The 15,487-nt window shown below is 53.5% G+C and overlaps 5 protein-coding genes across 5 annotated transcripts; 3 read left to right on the top strand and 2 right to left on the bottom strand.

The window, feature by feature from the left end:
- Positions 1 to 885: 885 nt before the first annotated feature.
- On the bottom strand, positions 886 to 3,763 carry CCMA1212_006654 (Protein bir1; the record flags this gene model as incomplete). The annotated part of the gene is made up of 4 exons (XM_073703861.1): positions 886 to 3,037; positions 3,090 to 3,199; positions 3,258 to 3,551; positions 3,620 to 3,763. 4 exons carry the CDS (start codon positions 3,761 to 3,763, stop codon positions 886 to 888), a joined length of 2,700 nt encoding a protein of 899 aa, XP_073557525.1.
- Positions 3,764 to 5,036: 1,273 nt separating this feature from the next.
- On the bottom strand, positions 5,037 to 5,564 carry CCMA1212_006653 (uncharacterized protein; the record flags this gene model as incomplete). The annotated part of the gene is made up of 2 exons (XM_073703860.1): positions 5,037 to 5,404; positions 5,465 to 5,564. 2 exons carry the CDS (start codon positions 5,562 to 5,564, stop codon positions 5,037 to 5,039), a joined length of 468 nt encoding a protein of 155 aa, XP_073557519.1.
- Positions 5,565 to 6,893: 1,329 nt separating this feature from the next.
- Positions 6,894 to 7,531, top strand: CCMA1212_006652 (Myosin regulatory light chain cdc4; the record flags this gene model as incomplete). The annotated part of the gene is made up of 3 exons (XM_073703859.1): positions 6,894 to 7,071; positions 7,160 to 7,393; positions 7,503 to 7,531. 3 exons carry the CDS (start codon positions 6,894 to 6,896, stop codon positions 7,529 to 7,531), a joined length of 441 nt encoding a protein of 146 aa, XP_073557520.1.
- An 805-nt stretch (positions 7,532 to 8,336) lies between these two features.
- Positions 8,337 to 10,872, top strand: CCMA1212_006651 (Saccharolysin; the record flags this gene model as incomplete). The annotated part of the gene is given in 4 exon segments (XM_073703858.1): positions 8,337 to 8,409; positions 8,422 to 9,365; positions 9,434 to 10,539; positions 10,599 to 10,872. Coding segments are annotated over 4 exon segments (2,397 nt in total), but the record flags the coding sequence as incomplete, so codon positions are not given.
- Positions 10,873 to 11,529: 657 nt separating this feature from the next.
- CCMA1212_006649 (uncharacterized protein) lies at positions 11,530 to 12,006 on the top strand (the record flags this gene model as incomplete). The annotated part of the gene is made up of 1 exon (XM_073703857.1): positions 11,530 to 12,006. One exon carries the CDS (start codon positions 11,530 to 11,532, stop codon positions 12,004 to 12,006), a length of 477 nt encoding a protein of 158 aa, XP_073557324.1.
- Between the last annotated feature and the right edge of the window lie 3,481 nt (positions 12,007 to 15,487).

Below are 15,487 nucleotides of genomic sequence, written 5' to 3'. Positions count from 1 at the left end.
CGGTCTCCGAATATATATATATATATATACCTACCATCCAGCCCATTCCATTCCCAAAGCCCCAACCCTTCCCCCTTGGCGTGAAGAAAATTTTTCCGTGAAACTGCAAGTAAAAATATTCCAAACACACTCCTTCTACCATCTTATCCCAAAGCCAAAAAAAACGACAACTCACTTCTCAGCCCCCCCGTTCTACAGCCAATACGCACAGACAATCCATTCAGCAGTCAACTTTGAAGCACCAGTTCTGCATCGAAAGGGCAGTATCTTGTAGAAAACAAGGAAGGGGGGGTTGTTACCCAGCTAGCTAGTTGGCAGCATCGATCTGGTTCCCCCGTCTTCTGTTCCATCTACACGCTCGCCCGGCTTCGAGGAATTACTACCTTACCCATGCATAGGTACTGTAGCAGAAGGCATCAGAACTACTCTCTCGTGTCAATCAGGTCAGTTGGCACGGATGAATTGTTCCATCAGCTCACGAGTTGAAATTGAAAAAAGAGGCACATGAAAAGAGCACCACGATTCTCCCTGGAACAAACGGGGAAAAGGCTGAAATTGTGAAGATATCGATACTGGATAGGGGCTCACTTCACGCACACAACCTACAACACATCACATGTCATCAGTAAGAGTCATATCACCGCCAATCACCGCCAGCTTGCAAATGCCGTCTCATTCATTGTAGCCACTCCATCACCGATTCGATGCCAAGACCCTATTCAACGCCCAATTCCCATTCAAAAGCAAAATCCACACTCAGTCGCCATGCCATGCCTTGTTTCCACCATGTGTCCATCTGTCAAATCAAAACAACAAAACTCCTTCCATGGTTTTAGTACCGTGCGCCATCATGTACAACGCGTTACGCATCGACTCGTGCGTTCCCTAGCTGGCTGATTCCACCTCCAAGCCCTCCAAGACTTTGATGGCTCTCGTGCCCTCCATCTCGAACCGGTTCACCAGGGACTCGCATTCGAACTTGAGCTTCTTCTCTGCTTCAGCCGCGTTAAAGTAAATCCATTCCTCCACGGTCATCTGCCTCTCAGGGCTAGTAAGTTCGTTGCCTCGCGTCAGGAAGCGATCCACCTCATTCTCCTTGCTCGGGCTGCCCAATGGCGACTCAAAAATGGCCTCGAGACTCGCCGAAGCCCACGGCATCGTGCTTCGAAGCCCGGCCATAACGTTACGCTTCGAGGGTGATCCGGGAGCTGGAGTGGATGCCACAGGCGCCAGCACCAGTCGTTTTGCGGCACTACCCCTGAGGGCGCGAGAGGCGGGCGGTTGATTCTCTGCGTCCGATGACTGAGGAGACTGTGAGGGCGACAACACAGGCTGCCTAGCTGAAGGGGCAGGGGACAGCTTGGACGGAGTACCTGGCAGTGGCGCTAGGGATCCCTTTCCCTTCGGCGAGAAGATGGCTCGCACGGGCGATTGCTTGGGTAATCGAACAGGCACTTCCGGCAGTTCGCGGGCTTCGACAAGATCATCCTCGGGTTCCGTCTCAGCCGGCTCTGCGGGTTGCATCTCGACTGGCTTCTTAGCCGGTCGTCCGCGTCCGCGTTTCCCAGCTGCGGCACCTTCTTTGGTCTTCTTGGCAACATCAAATGGGCGAGGAAGCAGCGGCGGAGCAGTGGTTTTGGACGGTCGTCCTCTGCGCTTCACAGCTGGGGCAGGGGCAGCTTCGATTTCTTCATCCGCGCCAGTCGAGTCCAATGAGGCCAACGAGGCGTTTGAAGGACGACCGCGGCCTCTCTTGGCAGGAGGCTCGGCCGGATGGGCGCCATCAGGCTCAGCGGACAGTAGGGACGCCAACGACACCCTGGCAGGTCGGCCGGGCCCTCGCTTAAGCGACTGTTGCGACGACTCGGTAGCCTCCGTATCGACCGACTCGTCTTGCGATGCGAGCGACGCCTTTGGACGACCACGCCCACGTTTACCAGGCGCAGCGGGCGCTGATTTCCTCAAAACGCTTCCTGTGCTGTTTTCACTTACATCAGCTGATGCCAGCACATCTTCTTCTTGCTGTGACTCCGGGATCTCAGATTCAGCTTCCCGTTCTTGAGGAAGTGATTCCGACTTGGCATTCTGAGCTTTTGCCTGCTTTGTTCCCTTTCGTGCACCAGCTTTGCGACCCTTCTTCGGTACTTGAAATGGCTCCTCAACCTGCATCTCTGCCTTTAAGGCCTTGAGGTCATCGTCGATCTCGTCTTCGCTGGGCTCGGGCACCACTGGGTCAAACATTGCATACTCGGGCGATTTTGGCTTTGCCGGTCGAACGGCTTCGGTCTCCGAGTCTGTTCCAGCCTTAGCCTTTGCCTTTATCCGCCCCGAGTCGGAATGATGAGCAATCTCGTCGTCAGTAATCTGGCGTTCCAGGTCCACCTCCAGCTGGCGTTCGATTTCATCATCGTCCGGAAACTTGCCAGGAGCCCGCAGAGATGCCATGGAGGCATGCGATTTCAATTTCGAGGCGACTTTGCGTCCCGCCTTTGGGCGTGATGGCGCGGTATTCGTGCTATAGGATGCTCTGGACACGTCGGTCATCTCGGAATCGTCGTCGTGAGCAGCAAGATCGTCAATCGTATCGTGGCCAAGAGCTTGCGCCGATCGCTTCTTCGAAAGGGGCCCGTCCCCTGAGCTCGTAGCCAATTCCTCCACCGCGTCGCTCGGCCTCTTCTTGCCTCGTCTGACCTTTGGTGGCCGCGGTTCCTCCATTTGGCTGTCCTGATCAAGCGCTTCGGACTGTTCGTCCTTTTTCATCTTCTTTCTACCCGCCTTCGCCGCTGCTCCCTTCTTTGCTCTGGCCTTCTTAATCCCGAGCTGCGACGCCGAAGACGCAGTTGTAACGACGCTATCGTCAAGGCCCGCGCTCACATCACTAGCATTTGAAACGTCGGCAGCCGCTGTGCCGTATGACTGGAGAGATGAGGCCGAGTTGCGCGCTGATCTTGCGCGGCCAGAACCCTTTCCCAGCGCTCTATACTGGCTAACCAGAGCGAAAAACGGACAGTCGGGAGATCGGTTGTAATGTTCGTCTCTGGAGGATGGTCAGACAAGGTTCATACTTCAGGAACGACTGCAGATCTCACAGAGGTTTGTCGCCTTGCTCCCATCCATCAAGCGCCAATTGGCAGTATGTACACGTGGCCATGTCGTCCGACTCCTCGGTCGGTGTGTACTTCCAGCCAGCTTCTACCAGCTATCGGGACGTCAGCAAGGGCTTCCGGCAATGGCTTCCTCCTGGGACGGCAACAAACCTGCTTCGTCTTGCACTTCCAGCCCTTTTTGTTTTCGTGAGGCCATCGGTCCGCAAAGGTTGCCCTACGAGCATCGATCATGTCGGGGTCGTTGGGATCCTCTCGGCCGTAGTCTCCAATGTCTGCCTCGATGGCAGCAACAATCGCCCAGCCGCAATGGGGGGCATGTTTGACGTGTTCGTAGACCGGGTCATCGCCCGCCTCCCATCCGTCCAATCCCTTTTCGCATAGAAAACAGACGGTGTTGTCGGGGCTTTCGGGACTCGGCCGGAATACGAATCCGGCTCTGGCAAGCTGTATGATGCGTCAGTGTATTCTCCCATGGCATAAAAGGGGCGATCCGGCGAGAACGGGGCGCGTACGCTGGTGATGGAAATCTGCTTATGGGGCCAGTTGAGAGCCTTGGCTGCTCGGCCGCCGGTTGTTGACCCGCGCTTCTTGGTGGTCTTCTGAAAGGAGGCCAGGCGGGCTTCGTAGGTAAAATACTGATCAAATTCGGCGGCCATGTTGAGGATCGCCTCAAGCGCAGGCTGGCAGATTGCAGTCGGTGCTCGATGCCTGTGTCACTTTTGTGTGAAGATGGCGTAGACTAGAGGCGCTGCAGGTACGAGGGAGGGTTCTTGACCAGCTGATGAATTCAGAGACGCAATCGCAGCATCTGAGGAAGCATCAACTGGGGTCGATCGGCGGGTCGCAGAGCTTGGTCGGTCGAGATGTCTTCGTACTCGGTCACTATAGAAGACAGCCGTCGTATATCAGAGTCCAAGGGTTTTGAGTGGGGAATCGAGAATGATGTCGCAAATGCGTCACAGTGGAAGCAGCATCAATAGCCAGCAGCTGGGTAAACAGTCGATTGTTTGTTTGACAGTTGAGGTTGAGGCTTATCGTACGTGAGTCCGCGAGCGCGTTTGTTTACTTTCGCTTTGCGAGTGGGGCAGCGGAAAGCCACCACTGGACTTACAGCGCTTGACTCCCTATTTAGGCCCCTGGAAGCGCCACAGTTGGGGATCGTAAGCATAAGGTATTAGAATGCCCAACATCATCGGAACTTTATTGATCAACAACTTGAACTCAGTTGAGTTGATTGGATCCGATCGACGCAGTCTTTAATTTGTTGTTCGGAGTCTTACAGTGCGGCTAGTTTGGGTTTTGTGTCTCGAAGACGTGTCGGTAAAGCCGGGGCGAAGAAGAGAAAGGACAAACAACACTGAGGAAGAATTGGCAGCTTGTCAACATGAATACCTGGTACAAAATTCTGAGCAAGTGAAGGCCGGTATGGAATACGTTCTTCGTATGCGTTGGTCTAGTAGCTGTTTTCCCTCTATCTTAATCCAGTAATTCAGTGACATACGCTTCCTCTCTCTAATTTATACGCCAGTTCAGGCATATATCGCGGTAATAGAGCCAGCCACTTGGTCATACTTGGACCCAGTATTACAGCGTCCAACCCACCAGACACTGCACATCATAAGAGCTACATCAACATCTTACGGGCGTAATCAGAGTCGATTCATCCCGTCCTTGTTGGTGTCGTCAAATCCGAAGTGCCGCGTCGAGATCCTGCTTCCTGTTATTCGTCAATCAAGCTGGACAAAAAAAACAGAAGGCGAGCGCCCAGCGTCTGGGGCGGCGAAATGAGTACTTCAGGAGGAAAGCATCGACTTCATGTGATGGACGAAACAAGTCTTCCGACACATCAGGTCCAGTCACAATCATAGTACAGATACGAGCTACGACGTCAATTGCGATGAATGTGTCTAGTCCGCCCTGCGGCTACAACTACAGCTTTCCAGCATCCTTCAATGCTTTGGCACCATCAACAAGGACACACCAGCCCTCAGAGCCCCTGCCCCCATCTCCGTAGACGACGGCTTCAAAAGTGCCGTCTGCCAGCGCAAACTTGAGAACATCGCCGTCAAAAGTGCCGGGCTGCAGCCAGACGGCAGGGATTCCGACGCTCTTGGCCTCCTTGAGGACGTTGATGGTGACGGCGGGTGGAGTGATGATGGAGACGGACGTCTCCGTGGGCCTCGGCAGCGACTTGACGTCCGGCAGCGTGGGGTGGTCCTCATCATTCACCTTGACTGTTGGAGAGGCCGGATTGATGGGCGTAACGGGTAAGTTGTGGTTCAGATACCAGGCGTGAACTGCGTTTGTTGGGGTCAGAGGATCATCTTGATATCAGGGTCGTTGATGTGAGAGGGAACCTTTGTGGCCAAACTTGGCGGGGTTGGAGCTGGCTCCCACAACCGCGAAGAGGGGAGACGAGAAGAACCGCTTGGCGGTGGCCTCTGTGACTGCAGCCATGGCTTCTGTAATTTTGTGAGGTTTGAAAGAGGAACGTTTCGTGTGAATTGGTTTGATCGGGATGGTTGTCCTTTTATGAAGAAAGCCAAACGTTTCTAAGCAGGCAATAGTACTGCTAACGAGTCGCTAGCTGACGTGATTATTCACGAGAAGTCCTCATCGGTTGATTGTCGGAAAACGATCATCTCGAGGGTTGAAGATGGCGTATGGTAGTATCGACAGATGGATGGCATATCAACGGCCGCTGAATGAGGCCAGAGCTATCTCGTCAACGTAGCCTGAGGGTGTTGTTGATTTGGAATTGACACTGGCGGCGCCTCGAGGCCAGGAATTCAAAATCCAGGGTAGGCAGCCAAGGAAGCTAGCTTTGTTATGTTTACCTCCCTAACACGAGACGACCAATAATAGATCGAACTGTCTGGTCGAATATTGCAGCCATGTCATTCCTTTCTGATGCACAATAGGCCCAGCAGGGAGATTCAAGACGTAAGCCAGTAACGAGACGTCTTTGAGATCTCCACAATCACCAAGGTACTCGATAGATAGATACAATGCAGAATAGAATGAAGTGCCATTGCTTACATGTATGGATAATGCAAAGGGACGTGCTCATCATGCTCATATCCGGACAGCGAATGCCCAACTGTAGGCGCCCGGAAAGAGGTATGGTACGGAGACGTTTGAGATTTGCTGTGTTATTATGGAGTCCAGCCCGAGGCCACAAGATGAGCGCATCGTGGAGACGAGGCTCATGCACGGCATAGCTTCCACAAGCCATCGATCCCTTATGCCACCTGGTGTGCGAGTTATACAGACCGCCTCCCAGCAAGCGTCAGGTCGATTGGCTACGAAGGATGCCGGCTGTTGACTCGTTGCCCCGTCAGAACCAGGGAGTAAGTGGGGCGTCAAAGGAGACGCAGACATCTTGTTGTCAATTTCGACCTTGCATCATTTGTTTTCCTGAGAGACAGCCATTGCAGACATCTTGCGCCTTTCAAACCCGACTCTGCGACAGGAATCTCACACTCCAATACTTGTTGGAAGAACACCAATCACAATGGTGAGTTGCCCCAGCACCACTCCGATGTAAACAAAACCAGTGCGAGTATCGGGTCCGGATTCGCCGCACATGATTCGCCCAGCAGCTGTTGTTTCCCGTTTGGCGCGCAACTGGGAGAGACAAGAATTCCAAAAAAACAGGACTGCCTTGTTTTTTCCAGCTCGATTTCCACCTCTCTTGCGAAACAAGAACTACGCCATCCGATCGCTTTCCGATAGGCTTGCGCTCCAGACGAAGATTCGCACTCGACAGAAAACAAAGGGGGGAAAATGGCTTCTAACCACGACTCCCAGGCCTCGACAAACTACAAGGAGGCATTTGCCCTGTTCGACAAGCGCGGCAACGGCCGCTGCGCCATCGACTCGCTCGGCGACCTGCTGCGAGCCTGCGGCCAAAACCCCACGCTGGCCGAGATCCAGGAGCTGGAGAAGGGCCTTGGAAGCGAATGTAGGTCTATTGCGGCGCCTCTGTCTCCAAGGGATGGCCTGGAAATGCGATGCGCAGTTGTGCTGACGTTTGGGGCCTCCCCGCACAGTTGACTTCGAGACGTTCCAGCGTATCCTGAACCGACCTGGCGGATTCCGCGACCCTGGCGAGCCCGAGGAATATTGCCGTGGCTTCCAGGTGTTTGATAAAGATATGACGGGCTTTATCGGCGTTGGCCAGCTCAAGTACATCCTGACCAACCTGGGCGAGAAGATGACGGAGGAGGAGGTCGACGAGCTGCTCAAGGCTGTGGACACCAGCTCTGGCCAGATCAACTACACAGGTATGCCCGTCTTGGTTCCCCCCCCCCCCTTCTTGCCTCACAGCTTTCCACCCCTTCTCCTCTCCTCGGGAACCACCGCTCGCTGACCGTGCGCTTGTCGCATTCTTAGATCTCGTCCGAACGATCCTCGCCAACTAAGGTGTTGTTCGCGCGAAGAATCAACCCGGTGGCATCTTCTTGCGACTGCGAATGGGATGATGGCGTTGCTATGTGTTTGTTTTGTTTCTGGCTGTGAATTGGGCACGCTCTGGGATTGATGATACTCTTGACTTTTGTTATGGATGACTGTGGACATATTATGCTGCCATGGCTCAGGTATATGAATAGGACTGGTGCGAGCGCACTGCGAGCTGGTCAAGCGAACCTTTTCATGCTTGACAATCTCGTTGAGTGAGCACAGAATTGACCGTCCTTCAGCAGCTGTGACGCTTGGTAGATGTACGAGAGATCTCTGAAGCTACAACAAGACAGCTACTGAAGAAGCAGCAGTTACGACGTAAATCAGTCCGTTCCAGCCACCCATCATATGCAATTTTCCCGACTCTCTGCATGGCTGCACTGTGACCTCCATTCCACACGGCGGAACAACCCCGCGGTGTTGGCTTTAGCAGCTCACCACCTGCCGGATGGGGCCGCCACGATGACATCGGAGCTTCCAGTGCCAGCTATTGACATGTGTTGCTGCCCACGGATGATGAAGCTCAATATCGACCAGCATAGCGAGTTGACATTCTTGATGCTTCAGCTTATACACGTGTAGTTGCTATACAATGATGATGACGCCGTGGGGTTCTGTCTGTTCCTCAGCGGAGTCTATTAATAAGCTGTCGCCGTCCGTCTAAGCTGCTCCCGTGAGCCGCGTTCTGCCGCGTCGACTCCATCATCTCCGGGCATCACTCGACCTACCCCTCACGAGCACTCAATTTCCTCTCCTCTGGTAGGCCGAAGCAACACCACGCTGTCGTACGTCCTGCATCCTAAGCGGGCCAGTTTGGGTCAGATCCTCCGGCCAGCTCGTACGTGACAAGCTGCCCGCCGATCCGCCATCGAGCTGGAGCTGCCTCGCGCCTTACGCCTCAGGCCCCTCCTTCTCCTCCTCCTCTCCCTCCTCGTGCTCCTTCTCGCCGCAACGCTGGCTTCCCAACGAGCTCTCCTTCGCCTCCACTCCCTCGCGAGCCACGTACGGCTGCAAGCAACAGCCCGTCTTTCGCCATACCGTCGCCTCTTGACCACCAGCAGCATGGCTCCCGAGCAGTTTCGAACCCCGCCGCAGAAGCCGCCGGTGTTTACCGCCACGGCCGAGTCCATCCTGGCCGATGCGAAGAAGAGCGCTGACCAGAGCAAGAAGGTCCTGGACGATGTCGTTGCCAGCGTGACTCCCGAGACGGCCACTTTCGAAAACACCCTCAAGCCCATCCTCGTGGACGGCAACGAGTCCTCGGGCCCCCAGAACATCCTGACCTTTTATCAGCATGTGTCGACGAACGATTCGCTCCGCGAAGCTTCCACCAAGGCCGAAGAGCTTCTGAACGACTTCTATATCGAGGCCAAGATGCGGGAGGATGTCTTCAAGCTGGTCAATGCGGCCTACGCCACGCGAGAGTCGCAGAATCTGGACAAGGAGTCGCTCCACATCCTGGAGAAGGAACGCCAAAAGTATATCCGCAATGGCTTGCTTCTCCCGCCAGGTGATAAGAGAGACCGCTTCAAGGAGATCCAGAAACGCCTTAGCCAGCTCTGCATTCAGGGCAAGAAGAATCTCAACGAGGAAAAGGGCGGTGTCTGGTTCACACCCCAGGAGCTTGAGGGAGTGCCCAAGGACGACATTGACGTTGACACGCTCGAAAAGGGAACCGGTGAGAACGAAGGAAAGGTCAAGGTGACCTTTAAATACAACCACTTCACCCCGTTGGTCAAGTATGCTATCCACGAAGAGACGAGGCGTCGGTATATCATTGCGGATGCCAACAAGGTAAGTCGCCCTCCCATTATCCCACCTGATCTGCTGTTGAGAGTATCGGGCTGACATGGCACATCCAGTCAAACAACAACGTTGAAATATTCAAGGAAATTATGGTGCTTCGAGATGAAGCTGCTCGACTTTTGGGCTATGAGAACCACGCCAGCGTCCGGATTGAGGAGAAGATGGCCAAGTCACCAGCGCGTGTGAACGAGTTTTTGAGCGATCTCAGGACTCGCCTGGTACCTGGCGGCGAGAGGGAAGTCAAGGCTCTCACGGAATACAAGAAGCGAGATTACGAAGAGCGCGGCATTCCCTTTGACGGCAACTTTTACATGTGGGACACTTCCTACTACTCAAGAATCATGAAGGAGAAGGAGTACGACGTAGATGAGGTTGCAATCTCGCAGTATTTCCCGGCAGAGCCGACATTTGCCGGCATGCTCAAGATCTTTGAAGAAATCTTTGGATTCGTCTTCGTCGAGCTCGGCCCGGAGGACCGAGCACGGCTGAGCCCAACTGGCAAGGCCGAGGACATTTCCTGGCACGAAGACGTGATCATTTACAGTGTCTGGGATGAACCAGCCAAGGGTGGCGAATTCTGCGGCTACCTTTACCTTGATCTCTTCCCCAGAGATAACAAGTACGGACACTACGCAAACTTTGGCATCGAGCCAGGCTTCCTCACTGTGGACGGCAAGAGAAGCTACCCATCCACTTCGTTGGTGTGCAACTTTAGCAAGCCGACCGCGACCAAGCCGTCACTGCTCAAGCACCACGAGGTCGTCACCTTCTTCCACGAGCTTGGCCATGGTATCCATGACCTTGCCGGCCGAACTCGCTACAGCTATACCCATGGCACTGCGACGGTGGCTGATTTCGTCGAGGCTCCCTCCCAGATGCTTGAGAACTGGTGCTGGACGCCAAGCGTTCTCAAGTCGCTGTCGAAGCACTGGGAGACGGGTGAGCAGATTCCCGATGAGCTTGTAGACAAGCTGGTAAAGACCAAGCATCTCAACTCGGCCATTGGCGCGCTGGCTCAGCTCGTCATCGGTACGTTTGACATGACTGTTCACTCACCCAAGACCCACGAGGAGGCGGAGACTACCAACTACGGCAAGCTATGGAACCAGCTTCGCCACGATATTTCGGGCATCAAGGGCCCGGAGGATGCCGGCGAAACGATGTATGGCGCCCCTTTCTTTATCCTGTTCTCTCGATTGACTGTATGCTAACGCGTGATAGTGAATGGGGCAACCGATATGCCAACATTGGCCACTTCCTCGGCGGCTATGACGCTGGCTACTATGGCTACCTCTACTCTGAAGTCTTCTCTCTGGACATGTTCCACTCTTTCTTCAAGAAGAATCCCATGGACGGCAAGGAGGGTCGCCGATACCGCCACACGGTGCTGGAGCGTGGCGGCAGCATTGAGGAGATGGAGTTTTTGAAGGAGTTTTTGGGCAGAGAGCCCAGCACCGAGGCGTTTTACGAGGAACTGGGCATTGCTGCCAAGTAAGGTTTGCAGGTTTACGGCCAAGGCAAGGAGCATCAGCAGTTGTAGTCAAAAAGAAAGCATTGCATGTATACAGCCGGTGGAAGCGAATGAAGCTACCTACTTACTACTACTTATTAGGTAAGGTAGAAATCATACAAATTCGGTCATTCTTCATTCCCAACACCTCCTGGCTCATCCAAGGGCGTCCAAAAAGGCAAAAAGATGCGACCTGTGTGGATCGAACACACGACCTTCAGATATCAGGTGATTGAAGTTGGAACTTCAGTCTGACGCTCTCCCAGCTGAGCTAAGGTCGCAATCCATTTGTTGGAAAACCGACGTCGTTTTTCGTATTATACAGTCTAGGCGAACTTTTGTGTGCGTGAAGAGGGCTTGAGAATGAAAGCGTGGGGGTTACTTGGATAGTGGGGATCTCGAGAGGTGGGGATGGCTTCGAATTTGGAGGAGGGGAGCACGTGCAGTTTGACCAATGGGGTGGATCGTGAGTACATGTGGCATGTACCTGAAGTTGTAGGAGAAACAGTATTGAAGTTTTCGAGGATCTACGAGTTTTGAGTAACCATGCCTCGTGTTCAATGACGAGTGAATTATACTACATTGAAGGGGTCAATCAAATCACTTGACAGAAAAGTTGGGGATCCGAAGAACCGAAACCCCATGGCGCTAATCATCTGCACGCCGTCCGAGGAAGACGCTCCCGCGATATCGACGGTGCACCTCCGGGCCATGGACGCGAACCTGCTCACGCACGCGCAGTTTCCGAGTCCGGAGGGCTTGCGATTCTTTCATGGGTGGTTGGCGAGGGACACGGTTGGGCATTTGAGGCACCGGGATAAGGGGGTTTTGGTTGCGAGGGAGCAAGGGGGGAGTGTTGTGAGTTTTGTGAAGTGGTGCGTTCATCGGCCTAGGCGTGATGATGGTGATGATGATGATGAGGGAAAGAATGGGGGGAAGAAGAAGGATGAGGAGGAGGAGTGGCCGGAGGTTGCGAGGAGGGAGTATTTGGATCCTTATGCGGAGTTGACGGGGAGGGTTAGGGATGGGGTGTTGGGGAGGGGGGTTGCTTATTATCGTGAGTCTTCTCTGGAATCTGCCATGTCGTTGATGCCTGTGGATGCTAACACTGGAATATGACAAGACCCAACGTATCTCTGCACAGATCCAAGCTGGGCCGGACGCGGAGCGGCATCGCTACTCCTTGGAAAAGTCCAGGAACTCGCCGCGGCAGAAGGGCTGCCGGTCGTGCTGGAGGCTACGATGAATGCGGTCGGGTTTTATGAGAAGATGGGGTTTGAGGTCCGGGATGAGTTGTCGATGGTGTTGCCGAAGAGGGGGGCGAGCGAGCCTACGGAGGTTTATGAGGAGAGGTGTATGGTTTGGGTGCCGCGGAGGGGGGAAGAATGAAGGAACGGCATCATGATAGGGTAGGGCGAGGGACTGCGAGGAATTGTTAAGGGGAGCGTGTAGAGCGTTTTTTTGGTTGGTTATGGAAGGTCTGTGGTTACACTGAATATAGACGTATATTCATAGGTGAGCTGCAATATATTGACAAATGCATGGCAATGGTTCAACAAAGACCGAGGAGCTGAAGTTTGAGGATGGCATTTTTCTGCGAGTTTGCATCATGATGGGAATCCCCACATGCACGTGGCATATAGCCTGATTGAGATTGTTTTCATCAACCTGTTATCAATCTTTTTCTCCACGGGGTAGAAGTTGGCATCGATGACAGCTGATATTGTCAACGTTGTCCAGAAACCAATTGGATCGCACCTTTGGGTACCCAACGGACGGAATTTTTTTTGCGTCAAAGCCGAAAGGGAGCGGAGAATATCGATGCATGTTTCGCTCTCAAACGCTCCGGCGGGATATTATTTCGCTCTTTCTGCTGCAGGAAAAGGAAATCTCGTTACGCAGTGCCATCTCATTACAGACTGAACTACATACGGGCCGTTTCCTAGATCGACCAACATCTTTGCCCTTTGCCTTGATCGAGCACAAGCCGTACGTACGATATCCCCGTTAGTCGTTACCGTATTTATGACGTCCATCGAGAGTCACTTGGGCGGTTGACGGCGCCTTGCGTGGGACGATCTGAGCCTTTCATTCGGGGGAACTTTGAGATGCTGTTGATTGGATCGACGACTTGGGAAACCGTCCTGCAAAACAGGGCAGTTGGTTGCTACGTTTTGACCTACTTTCTGTCTTTTTTAATAGCGGGTTTTCCGAGGGACCGAAGATCGGGGATCCGTTTGATGGGGCCGATGAAGAAGCGCAGAGGTAAGGAGTTCGATGTCGGCGCGGCGCGCGGCTCAAGTTGTGATGACCTATGTAGGTAATACCACATAGGGGGCTGCTCGGACCATTCGCACGACTAGGCGTTTACGTGCTGTATCCTCATACGCACGGGTGGCGCGCTCTGTCTGACATCCCCAGAAGCAGAAAAGGCCTCAAATATCGGTCGAATCTCGAAACAAATGCATGTCAGGTATCGTGTGCACTTTTTACATATGCGAAGTGTGGGGGGCACGTGTGTGTTCCGTGGTCAAGGGGGGGCGGTTGGGGCGATGATCCGAACTATTTTCGTCTGGTCGTCCTTTTTCCGTCTTGCTCTGCATGATATTACGAGGAGGAATGTAAAAGATGGGGGTAAATTGCAGAAGTATGGAGTGGCTTCGCCGGCTCCTCCAAAGACTGGTTTAGAGGAATACCGTGCGGTTACTCCGTTGCAGGCTCTGCAGCTCGGTTGCGTGCCTTGGCGGAAGAAAGTTGTGCCTTTGAATAACAGTTCAAGGAACTCGGCGCCGAGGAAACACTGCACGGCACGAGAGAAGTTGCCTGAAAGCACCAATGAGGCTGAATTAAAAGATGCGCGCAGTTTCACTCGTGCATGACAAGGGACAAGGGGGGGATTGCCGAAGTTGAAGTGGGAAGGGGAAAGGGGGGTCGTTTAAGAGTGGTGACATGCCAGCTTGGGAATTGGCCATTACGTGAGAGGTATTCGGGGGCCTGCAGTAAGGATGGCTTTCGATTTGGTAATAGGATGGACTAGTTGGAAGGGGACGGGAGTTGGATTTGTTTGTTGTCGGGCGGAGCCAATCAAAGGAGGTTGATGCTGCTTATTCTTGCTGACTGGATTCTGTGGAGGAGGATCTTGATTGAAGAAGAATCGGGTGTCGAGTGCTTTGTGCGAACAAGGCGTTTGGTCGCAAGCAACCGAAGTTGCCACGAGAACTGTCAGTTAATAGCATCAAACCTAGGCATCATGGTTCCCGTGGGGTCTCAACTCTAACGGCCAAGCTCAAGCACCAAATCCAGGCACCCAAGAAAAGAAGTCCAAGGAATTTGACTCGATGCCGTCGAATCTGATCTCCAGCTCGGTGGGGAGCCCCAAGACGGTGACGTACAACATACATGTCCTAGCGTCGACTCTTCCCGCTTCGTCGTAGAACTGGAACTCCGTCCAAGCACTAACGGTAAAGGTGCTACACGCCAAGCGCGCAGAATGTTGTGTGTCGGGTTATCTCTTGCGGTTGATAATTTCGATCCGTCACCGATAAGACAAGGTTGCAGGCCCGATTCAACCAAGCAGAGACGGCGTCGGCATCGCATTTGCATCGCCGGGGCCTTGCGCCCGTTTCCCCCACCACACTGCATGCGGCTCGATGGAGATTGGGATCAAATCAAATGCAAGGACCCTGATTTGACTGTTGCTGTATCTAATTGGCAGGGGAAATTCATTAGGCACTGCCTGCCGAGGACTTGGTGAGATGAGATGATTCGCACGGAAGACGGGGCGTTGATATCCAAACTGAGAGCGATGGATCGGATCAGTTCTGCGTCCATCGTATTCCTTTGCTGTATGTATAGCAGTCACCGCGCTGCATCACATCACAACTCATCTCTCACGCGTACGGATGCTGTTCTCGTAATGACAGGGAGACGAGTCGCATCGCAAGTGGCTCCTTGGCTGCTCTTTGCCAGAGGCATCGCGGCCACCTGCGTGCTTTTGGGTGCTTTCTCTCATCGAGCATGCATGAATGGGCCCATTGCCTCCATAGCCGTTACCCCATGGGCCTCTTGATATTCTCGTACTACACGTACGGCATATTGCTGTTTTGCTGCCCGTGCCTCGCACCGATAACGTTGAAGACTCCGTTGCTAGCATGGCAGGCATAGGGATCAATGATGCCTACTATTACTCCGTCCCAAGCACTAGCTCTCGGGGAGAAGCGCGAGGCGAAGAGACCTGAAACCCGGTGTTCGGAAACACGCACGAAAAGCCACCGAGACAATTGCCGTGTCTTGACTGAGTCAGAGGCCATCTACAATAGACTACAGAGAATACTATCTCCGTCTCCTCAACCTCCTAGGCTAGCAGAGGCAAACTTGCCATGGTGGTTCTCTACGCAAAAAGAAGACGAATGAGAGCCGCTCTGTAAGAATGCGTGAGACTGGATGTTGAGCGTCACCTTTCCCTCAAATTGCCAAGCTCGCCTAGCAAGCACCGAGGATGCAGCTGTGCCACTGGGATTCCTGTCGAACATTTCCAGTACGTACAAAATACTCGACGTCGTACTTTGTCATCATGCCAACGTCCGAGTCTGTATCCCAC

The sequence above is a fragment of the Trichoderma ghanense genome (assembly GCF_004382785.1).
Source record: "Trichoderma ghanense strain CCMA-1212 chromosome Unknown scaffold_8, whole genome shotgun sequence".
Lineage (NCBI taxonomy): Eukaryota > Fungi > Ascomycota > Sordariomycetes > Hypocreales > Hypocreaceae > Trichoderma > Trichoderma ghanense.
The sequence above is the reverse complement of the archived record's forward strand: the minus strand, read 5'-3'. Positions and strand labels throughout refer to the sequence as shown.